At 46.3% G+C, this 11,369-nt stretch overlaps 1 protein-coding gene across 3 annotated transcripts in view; it reads right to left on the reverse strand.

The window, feature by feature from the left end:
* Positions 1-10,347, reverse strand: part of GRM7 (glutamate metabotropic receptor 7) — a 553,977-nt gene extending 543,630 nt beyond the window's left edge. For 2 of the 3 annotated variants that reach the window (XM_032784200.2, XM_032784198.2), the window contains exon 1: positions 9,622-10,300. In XM_032784200.2, coding sequence (XP_032640091.1) covers positions 9,622-10,200 — 579 coding nt within the window. In that variant the 5' untranslated portion in view covers positions 10,201-10,300. Of the gene's footprint in view, positions 1-9,621 lie in introns of all 3 variants that reach the window. The other variant, XM_032784197.2, reaches the window with a different exon arrangement.
* Between the last annotated feature and the right edge of the window lie 1,022 nt (positions 10,348-11,369).

An 11,369-nucleotide genomic window follows, 5' to 3' on the forward strand; every position in this document is an offset into this window, starting at 1 on the left:
GATTCATTCAAATTAGTAATTTGGTATATTATTTGTATTGTTAACTCCAATCCAATCAGATGGGACTCTGCATGCATGCAGGGCTCCCTGTGTGCAGATCTGATTTCAGGATCAAAGTGTATGGACCATTATCATGTTTTCCCTCTGGAAATGATGAGAAAGGCAAAGATATGAAGGAAAACTCAGTTTCAATTCGTGAAGTTCTAAATACTTCAGCAATAGGTGGAAGGGGCTTTGTGAAAGCACATTAAACAGGCACTATACAATCTAACTTAAAACGAACATTAGCATCATCTTTCCAAACCACACAGATGCTCCAGTATCTGAGGGGAAATTGTCTGGAAGATTAATATGTTCTTCAAAGGACTAGTCCCTTCCACTTACTCCCCAGAACTCCTAAAGGAGCCATTACACCATGCTTTTCCCACCTGTTCAGGAGAGGGGCAGCAAACATACAACAGGAACTCCCTGACTGGGCCACCATTATGCTGCACAGGCCAAGAGCTCATAATTAATGAACAGAGTGGTTCTTCCACCCAAAAGCCTCCAACCATACTTTGTTCATGCAGAGCCACTTCCAGTTTTCCAAGGAGTAAGTTGCTTTTAGATTTCTCTCTTCCATTTTTGATGGATCTCTCTGAACTTATCATCCACAATTCTTAAACCAGTGATAATACCACAAAGCAGTAGTTAGACGAAGGAGAAAGAGCAGAAGGGGGACAGACACTGTGGAAGTTGCCAAAGGCCTGATCCAAACTCCATTGGAAAGAGTTCTATTGACTTTAAAAGGCTTTGATTCAGGCACTGTGTGACAAGTTATGCTGATGCTTAATACTTTTACTTCAAAAAGAAAAAGAAAAAAATAATAAGTTAAACTATCCTTCCTGCCGTACCCACTCTCACCTTAGTGTTCCAGTTGAGTTGTATTCCTAATCCTGTTATAGTTTTCCTTTCCCACAATCCTGTTAAGGCTTTCTTTTGTCCATGTCTACATCCAAATGGTAAGCATTACAATATTGGTCTCTCTTACAGAGCACTGAAGTGTTTACAGAAATGGAACATATTCAAAAGCATATTCAAAGGGACTAAGGGGCACAAGTCTCACTGATTTTCTAAAGGATTGTGCTCCTAAATCCCTTAGTGATTTTGAAAGTCTCCCCCTTTTAGATGAACACTTCCAAAAGAATTAACATTGGTAAGGAAAGACAATATTTAGATAAAAATAACTGTTTATTAACCAGGAATTATACTTGCTGAAGACAGAAGCTAAGGCAATAATTTAGTTCAAAATTTTAAGTATGTTTGTGGATTCCAACGGAAGTTATTTTTACAATGTTCTTTAAAGAAAAGTGTTTATTTTCCCATGCTACATAATTTCATTCACTAAATATGTAAAATGGATAAAGTATTTGGTAATTTTTTCAACATAGTTACTGACTTTCATGAACACTACATTCATAAAAAAATAAATTATATTACCTTGTACAATTAGGGCTAACAGTAGTGTTGTAATGCAACATTAGCAGTGTAAATAAAAACACTGTTTTGAAATCCATGATGCATTTCAAAACCGCTTTCCAAACTGATCCTCTTATTTTTAAACTGGAAGTTTAGTTTACAATTGCCATAATCTTTATTGGCATTTCCTAACAGAATTTTAGTCCAAAATCAATGACATACTTAACATATGCACTTATATTTACATTCCCTGCATCAGGTATACCCATTCAATTATTGTCCAAAGTTTACTAAATGCTTATACTATATTAATGTTTACTATCCCTACCAAAGATAAGGGACCCATTCTGCCAGAGACAGTCACACTGTAAGACTCAGTGCTTACCCCCTAAAAACTTACAATATAAAAAGCCATTATAAAATACATCCTTTCTCTCTGTGTATTCACTGGACAGAGGAAATCCAAAGTGCAGAGACTAACCTCTTCAAAAGTGCCTACGTGGTTTAGGACCCAGTATACTATTTTCAAAAAGTGATTTAGGCAGTTAGGCTCTTAAGACATACTGACTTTGAATGACTCAGACTCTTCTGTTTCTAAGTCACTTTTGAAAATGGGACCTCAGCACTTTTGAACATTTTGCCCTAACCCAAGGTCACCCAGGAAGTCTGTGGCAAGCCAGCAAATGAACCCAGATCTCCTAAATTCCAGTCCGGTACCTTAACAACAAATCCATCATCCTTTAATGGCTACATTTGTGTGGGAGCAACTGATTGCATCTATCAAAACTTCACTCAGAATTTGGCATGAGAAATCATGGAAGGATGTGGTCTTATGGGACATATACTGCCAGGGCCGTCCTTAGGATTTATGGTGCCCTAGGCAGGATTATTAAACTGGTGCCCCTGTGCCTGTCTTGCTCTTAGCAACACAAACGTAAGCTTACAGTATTGGAAAACTTGCCACATGCATGTTATTAAAACCAGTTTAACGTTGTGAAGCCACTGTAATGCTGATGGACTAACACTAAAGAAGTAGCACTATAGAAAAAATTCTGATTTGACAGAATGGTGTAAATAATATATTTTTTAATTTGTCAACATTTTATTGGAAATTTCTATGAAGAGGTATTGAAATAAGGATTTGTTTTTAATTAAAAGCAATCTTTCTGGCTTGTTGGACTGCAAAATCAGTAATAATGTCATCGTATGACAAAGACGAAGTGATGTCTTGTTCGATTGGAAGAATAGCAAGACCAATCAAGTGTTCCTGACTCATTGTAGAGCAGCGATAGTTTTTAACTAGCTTTAGTTTTGAGAAACTCTGTTCTCCTGATGTTCCTGCTACAGGAATTGTCAGTAGAATACGAGTGGCAATGTACACATTAGGATATATATATCTCAACAAGTTTGCTGGTATGAATAAACTGTACAATGTCCATCACTGATTTTGCATGTGGCAACATTGATGACAGTGTACTCAATTCTTCGTACAGTTCAAGTCCATTTAAATCAAAACTATCACCGTGCTTCAGGAGGCTCTCTAGGTTCTTGCACTTTGTCATTAGTTGCTCTTGTTTTCTTATTTCGTTGAATTTAGTCCCGGTCAGCCTGCTGCCAGCTGAGTGAATGGAACCCCAGGCCGACAGTGGGTTGAGTGGCTCAGCTAGGGTCTCAGTCGCCGGCCTGCTTAGCCTGCTGCCAGCCTGGGGTTCCTTGGGGGTCCCCAGGCCAGCAGCAGGTGCTGAGCGGGGCCGGTAGCCAGGACCTCGGCTGGCAAAGGGGCAGCAGCCGGAACCCCAGAGCATCAAAAATCAGCTGGCATGCCACCTTTGGCACATGTGCCATAGGTTGCCAACCCCTGCTCTATACCAGTGGTTCCCAAACTGGGGTTCACGAACCCCTGGGGGTTTGTAGAACGTTATAGGGGATTTGCCAGAAAAATTTCACTAATGGTGGCCAGAGGACCCCGGGCATTGGAGACAGCTGGTGGGACCTGGTTGCAGGGCAGACACCCTGAGCCCCAGGGAGACTGGGGCCGGGCAGTTTGGGCTGGCAGCCCGAGTTCCGGCGGTCAGCGAGGGAGCCGGTAGCCTGAACCCCAGTGCTCTGTGCGGGCTGGCAGCCCGAGTAACAGGAAGAGTGGGGCTAGGCAGTTGGGGATGGCAGACTGAGCCCTGGCCCCGTCAGTGGGGGAGCCGGCAGTCCGAACCCCAGCCTGAACCCCAGGAAGAGTGGGGCGGGCAGTTGGGGCATCCATCACACTGAGAAAATTTAAACTTAAATCCCTGAAAATATTCATTTTTAGGAGAGGGTTCATGACACTTCACAATTTAGTGAAAGGGGTTCGCGGGCTGTTAAAGTTTGGGAACCCCTGCTTTATACACTAGTAAGGAGATGAGCATCTTACAGTTGTTGGAGGGCTCTATTTAGCAGTAACAGGGCTATAGGAAAGTCAGTCAACCTTTTTTTGTTTTTCTGATGAAAACTGGCCCGCTCCCTTCCCCATACCAAACTTGTCACAAATAATTGTCAACAACTTAATTTTCTGTTTTTGGCTAAGATATTGATTTTTTTTTTAATTGAAATTGAATTCGAGATTGTTAGCAAGCATTTTTGGCAAACAAATTTGTTAATGAACAATTGTCAAATGGCAACACAGCACTGCTTTCATGCTTGGCTCACCCCCAGCCTGCCGGTCCAACAGCTGAAGTAGAAGAGGAGATAGGTGGAAAACTGCAGGACCCCAAAATCCACCTCTTAGGGTGCAGAGTGGCACAGCAGCAGCAAACCCTCAGGTCCGATCAACACGCCAATAGGCACCTCTGCCAGCCCAGCGGACCATGTGAAGTTAGCACAGCATCTGATCTCGGGCGAGGGGGCCACCACGGAGCCAGCAGCTCATCCTGCCTGTGCAGCTTCGCCTGGCAGAGAGAATGCTGCCCCAAGCTAGGGTGACCAGATCTAGATGTCCTGATTTTATAGGGCCAGTCCCGATATTTGGGGCTTTGTCTTATATAGGCACCAGAGCCTATATAAGGAAAAGACCCCAAAATTGGGACTGTCCCTATAAAAGTGGGACATCTGCTCACTCTACCCCAACCTCTTGTCCTGATTTTTTGAACATGCTATCCGGCTATCCCCAACCCAGCCCTGTGCGACCATTCCAATCCTGGCTGCCTGCCAAGGAAGTGAGTTACTTTCACTTTCATTCCTCAGTAGGCAGCCAGGGACGGTAGGGGGGAGAGAGGGTGCTCCATGGGGGGAGGGAGAAAGGTGGGCTGCTCCATGGGGCGAAGGGGAGAGGAATGGATGTTATGGGGGACAACAAAGGATACTGCCAGAGCCGTTGAGCCTGCCTCACATCACACGGGGGTAAGAGTCACACTCACAGGTGAGTTGCTTCTCCTACCCCTGCCCAGAGACCCCCAGCAGCCAATCCCCTCCCTCAGACTGTGCAGCATTATGCTCTCTCTAGGACCCAGCAGCCCTGCTCTTACATGCGCCACTGCTTCCCATCTGTCTGGGTTCCCAGCAGAGCGGTGCCCCCAGACCTAGTGGTGCCCTAGGCGGCTGCCTGTTCTGCCTATGGCTAAGGATGGCCCTGTATACTGCCTTTATTCCCTGTGCCTGACTATGATCCATCTCAATGCATGATTCAAAGGGAGTGTAATGACCAAGTTTTGACTAGTGCATCACTCTCTCTTCCCTTGCAAGAACTTCCCTACATCAGAATGAGCATATTAGCCCAATATGTTCATACTCTGGATTTGAGCTGCTTTTAGACTTCTGAGGGATCTGTGCTTGGATCTGGAACAAGAACACAATTCATAGTAATCTAAACATAAAATATTCAGATTATTCATACTATGTTTCTAATGATGGTGTAAATCAGTGATAGATGAACTGTTGTCTACACATGAAAGTTAATGCAGGATAAGGTATGGTGACTTTAAAGTAGATTAACTATTCATTAACTCTGTGTGTGGATGCTCTTATTCAAGTTAGTTAACTCCATGATGGTAACATGGATTAAATCAAGAACAGCTTTCCAGAATAACTCATCAAGTAAACAAGCTCGAAGAGTGGTATGCAAGTGGGGGAAAGGAGCAAGTTAATTGCCCAGTGTATGTACCCACATTATTTTTCACAAAATAGCATCCTCCACCACAGTAACTGCAAGTGTGAATTAAAAGTGAGAAGCATACAAACATTGTTTACCCTTGCTGATGCACCTGATGGTATCATTTGTGATGTTCCCAAACCTCTAGAGCAGATACCACGCACAGTACAGAAGACTGCATCCTAAACCTTTATTCACCTATTTCCATATATAATCTCCTCCCAGGAGCGATGGGGACCACAGGCACACACAAAATATAGTTCACTGGAGTCATTAGTGATATGCACCAAATTGTGCATAGGCTGCATGAATATGGTTCTAATATAAAGAGTGAAACACAAGATCCTCTCCTCTCCCTTAAGGTACTGTGAGGGAAATGGAAACATCAATGAGTGGGATTTTCTTCGTACTAGCCTAAACAGATGGAAGGAAAGAGCTGATCTGCATGATGTTGAGGAAAAGCCTGTTTGTGCCTACTGCATAAAATAAATGTTCAATAACCCTTCATCCATGTTAAAAATATAACCCCTGTAATGTTGCCAAGGTCGGAGAAACCTAGAGTGATCTGTGGAGTACCTGCTGACTGCATATGCTAAAGCTGCTTGGAGAATTTATACAAGTTTTCCCTAAGATAAACTTTCTCCGCACCCAATGCTAGTTTGCATATTTAGGCTATTTTCCTTCTTCCAACCCCCTCTTTAGAGATATATCTTCCATTCTATCCTCTCTACATGAGATGTTCTGGAATGCAACAAATATCGAGAGAGAGAGAAAATGGATAAGAAAGCAGAGCCAAGCTGTAAAATATGTAGTCAGTACAATTACATAGCAACATTTAGAATTTCCTGTTTTCCGCATGCTATAATTCAAAGACAGCTTTAATCATATTATTCTGGACATGTCTAAATATTTGTAATATGTATAAGTTATATGTTATTGTAGGCATTCAAACTCAGTTACATAACAATACCGGAGATCTTACAGACACGGGTTCCCTACATAGAAGGAGGACAGTGCCAAGATTTGCTTTGGAATGATATATAAAGTAGGCTGGTTGATTTTGATACAGTTGCTTGTGAGAGCCTAAAGCAAATACTGTTTAACTAGGACCTCAGCATTTTCTAATGTTCATCCTTCACATGAAGCGTTTCACATTTGTAGTTCGAATATAGCATATGATCATTTATTTTGCACAGTGTCCCTGTTATAATTCAGTGAGACGCCTTGAATTCATTAACCCCCACTATATATAATTCTCTCTCTCACACACACACACAGATTATTTGTATATCTGCCAGTTGTGTGACCGACCAGTTTCTCCCAGGTCTATTACTGCATCTACAGCTTTAATGCGATCCTGTATTTAAGAAGTGGTACAAAATTGGATTTTTCATTTGAGCTGGGGGGGGGCGGCGTGGAGAGGAGAATCTCAACTAAAAATTGCTCCTTGATGTTCTTCCAGGGGTGACAAAAAGAAGACGATCCAAAACTCAATCCATGGAGGGGAGAAGGAGGGGCAGGAACACCAATGATCAGTTGCTCAGTTTGTGTCTTGTAGCTGACGACTGCCCTGACACCGGCAGGCAGATGGTAAAAAAGGAGCCCCGGTGAGTTCTTGAAACAGAACAGTGCATTTGCCATGACAGTCCTAGAAGTTCCCCCGTTTGTAGCCCGGGGGTCGTGGGGTGGGGGAATTGCCTGTTGCAAAACAACGTCAGGAGGGTTCGGGTTGAGGCGCGACAAACCCTGGTACCAGTAATGATGTCTTTAGCTGGGGAGAGGGGTCACTGTCACTCCATGGGCGCTCACGGGCTGGCAGCACTTCGCTTCCCCGCTGGAATCCCGAGGCATCCGTCACCGAAGAGCTGCGATCTCCCCCTACACAAGGCCCATTGCGGGACGACCCCCGAGCCAGCCGCTGGAACTTCTTGAAGGCAGAGGAAGGCGCCTTCCTCGCTTCGCTTTTATTCCTTTTCCGGGGGGTGGATGGAAACCATTGTGAACCACGGAACGATCCGCACCGGGTTGGAGGCAAGCTCCACTTTCCATCAGCCCCGGGCGCCCCCTTTCCCTCTGCCTGGCTGGGCATAGCCTGTGAGCGAGGAGGGCGCTTGCAGGCTGGTTGCATTATACTCCCTTTCACCAACACACACACACACTCTCTGCCATCCCCACCCTCTTTCTAGGCTGGTAGCGATACTCCTACAATGCGATCTCTCGGCGGGCTGAACCTGGAAAACGCAGGGGCGAAGGAGGATGTGGAAAATACGAGAGAGAGAGTAAAAAACAATGCGAGGTGCCTCAGAGAGCCAACTTGCACGCTACAAGTTGATGCATCTATTCTACCTGCAGCCCTGGCCCTTCGCTTTCAGCGCGGCGAAATGCTCCCCGCCGCCCAACCCCCACCGTGAGATTTGGCTCCTCCACTCTGGGCGAAGAGTGGCAATTTGCAAATTAGACTAAAAATGATAGTGTGCTGCACTTGGCATTTTGTCTCCACCCTCCCAGCCTAGCTCTGATTTGCGCTTTTCTCCTTGCCGCTCACACTACCATGAACGCTCCCAGCTCCAGCTAGCCTCCCCAATCCTTTTACATGCAGAGAGAAGAGGATCATCCAGCCTCCCGTCCGAAAGCAGCTCCGAATGATCGAAATGGTCCATCGGCCAGATCCCTTCCCAAACTCTTTGGCAGAGGCTGTGTTTTACGTTAATTAAAATCACTTGCTGTCTTCCCCCCGCCAGCCCCATACACACTTCGCCGCAGAGATGGGGTGATTTCAAAGAGGCAGGAGAAAAGCAACTGCCTGGATACAAGTCTAGAAGGAAAAACTTGGGGAGACATATGCCTCTTTGAATCCTTAAATACAGCAGCGCATGGACCCATGCAGGAGGGTTTGGAACAGGGACTAACATAACAGGGACATATATATGAATGAAGTGGAGGAGGAGAGAAACAGAAAGCACTGCAGCAATACACACACCCCAATCCTTTAATCCGTCTTAACTCATCCTTTAGCATTTGAGAGAGGAATTAAAGCCGGAAGCAATCCAGCAGTCGCTGTCCCTACAGCCTTCCACCTACGTGTCTGGACAGGGTTTTAAAGAGTTCGAGGTTGAAATGGACTAAGGGCTTCAGGCGCTAGGGTTGGGTTTTTCGGGGGTAGGTTACTGCAATTTATTCCCCCCCTCCCGGGGGCGGGGGTTACTGCATTTCCTCCCGTATTTGAATCTCGTTTAGAACGAGATGATTTCCGAGCTGGAGTTCTGGTTTATCTACTGCCAGCTGGGAGGAGAAAAATGTCATTTAAAGTAGATCTAACTGTGGCTTATCATTTAGATGGATGAAGATGTCTAAACACAGATCGACTTCTGCAGCTGTAAAGTGGAAATTAAAAGGCAAGTGAAATAATGAAAAAAAATCAAATGAAAAATGTACATATTCTCTCGCTCTCTCGTTACACACACACACACACACACACACACACACACACACACACTTGGCTGCAGCGATGTGCACTCTAATCCCAGTGAAACTAATACTAAACTAATCGAGGGGGCTGTTCGGCGGCACCTGCGGTACACAAATATGTCCTCATCAGAAACCTTTAATATTTCATGTTTGAAAACATTTGTGCTCGCGCCCCTGTTGCCTTTCTCAAGAGTGTTTGCCGAGCCATATCTCACTCTAATGCAAACCCTTTTAAATCACAGCCTTGTTTTTTCCACAGATTGCTTCTTGTAAATGGGGCGATAAATCCAGAAAGTGTCATGCACGGTGGAATAGAGAGGGGTGAGGCGTCGTTAAAAGAGAGAGGTAGGGGGTAGGAGGGGAACAATTCTTAGGGGGATTAAATGAAAAACATATAAATGAAAATGGAGAGAGTAAAAATTGCATCGCAACTGCCCCAGCTGTCCCTGTGCAAGTGGAGAAGCCTCAGTAGAGCAGACACGACGAAGACAGCAATAAATCCATCCGTTTCAATGACAAACCCCAAATAAGTCCCCCTCCCCTTCCAAACAACCTGATGACTCTGGAGCCCCTACCTGGAAAAGCCTTAAGATGTTCGCTACCATAATGGACACTGAACTTCCAGATGCCCCAATCACTCCAACTACTTTCTCTGGCTTGACAAAGACCGGTGGTTCCCCATTGGTGCACCTCACGTCAGAGGTGTCCTTCTGGATCAGCGCCTGGACAAAAGTGAGCGACTGCTCCAATGCATAGGTGTCCCTGGAACAAGTGTCCAAGATCCGAGCCCCGAGCGTCACGTTGGGCAGCAGGTCCGGGTCGCTGTTGATCTGGTCCAGCGCGTACAGCATCGCCTCGAGCCGGTGGATGCCGTTTTCTTTCTTGATATCCCCGCAAGGCAGTCCGGTGGGTCCCTTGGCGTGGACGGGGAAAAGCCCCCCCAGGGTGATGTCCCCCTCTATCCGGATGGAGTGGGGGGCGTACATCTCCTGCCCGTGAGCCACCGCAGAGAGGAGAAACTCCAGCAGGCAGCAGGGCAACTTGATCAAAGTCAGGAGATGGAAGAGTCTCCCCAGCCGGATCATGGTGCTGCCGCTGCTCGGGCGATGGCCAGATGTCCTGGCGTGGCCAGCAGGGCACCCCTGCGCCTTCATGGGAAGAGGAGGGGAGATTCCCTTCGGGTGTGTGGGGTGGGGAGGGGATAGGGTGGGGAGGTCTGGCTCCTGCCTTTCGCCCTCTCTGCTGCTGCTTCTCTGCTGCGATCTCCAGCAGCACAGCACTGGGAAAAGGTAAGGGTTTGCTATCGCTTTAAATGGTCGCTCGGCTGCTCTCCTCCTCCCACTCTCCCCACCTCCTGCTCTCACCCTCCCCATCCTGGCTCTCCCGTTCTCTCCCGGCGCGTCATTACGCAGAGATGCGGCCTGAGGTAACTGGAGGCAGGCGGGCAGCGAAGGAGGGATGGGGATGGGGGTTCCCGAGGCTGGGCTAAGTCTCGCTCCGCGCCTACTGCAGCCTCTCCCCCCCATGCCCTGGGTTTAATTCCCCCGCGCTGCCAGCTCACTGCCCTCTCGGGATCTTCAGCGTGGAGGGTCTGTGTGTGCGCGCGCGTGAGAGAGAGAAAATATACAGCTGGCTCTACCCTGCTGGATCCTCAGTTTTTGGCCCCAAATAGTACCATGAAAATAGAGAACAAGTCCAGCCACTTCTAGGTCACAAGAAAAAAAAAAGCAATCCAGACCCTGATGCATCTAGTGACAAACACTCTGAATCTGGCACTCGGAGCTGGCCAGTTATGTTTATTTACCCCCCAAATTCTAATGCCTAACTGAAAAGCATCTCTAGCAGCTGCGAGTGCATTAAAAATAGCCAGATCTCACCACAAAACCCCCGATCGGGCACCTGATCCTGGCACAGATTCCAGGCTCTCTGCTCCCACGGTGGCAAAAAAGTGCTGATATCAAAAACCTGGATCTGCTGGTTGAATCCTGCCAGTTTCTGGCAAGTGTAGCTGCTTCTACTGAACACAGAATCTTGATCTTAATGCATCCTGGCATAACAGCACCACAAAAACCTGTTTCTGGTACCTGGATCCAAGTAGCAAGTTTTGGCCTTAAGAGAATACAAGTATAGCAGCTTCAGCTTCACAAGGAGAAACATCAGAACGCTGATGTATCTCAGCCCAACAGCTGGGGGGGGCATGACCCACAGCACCACAACATACACCTGGTACCTGGATCCTACCAATATTTGGTCCCAGTACTTCACATTTTGCTGTCCAAAAAGCAAAAATGTAGTCACTCCTATTGCCCCAAAACATCTGGCA

This window comes from Chelonoidis abingdonii, chromosome 17, assembly GCF_003597395.2.
Source record: "Chelonoidis abingdonii isolate Lonesome George chromosome 17, CheloAbing_2.0, whole genome shotgun sequence".
Taxonomy (NCBI): domain Eukaryota; kingdom Metazoa; phylum Chordata; order Testudines; family Testudinidae; genus Chelonoidis; species Chelonoidis abingdonii.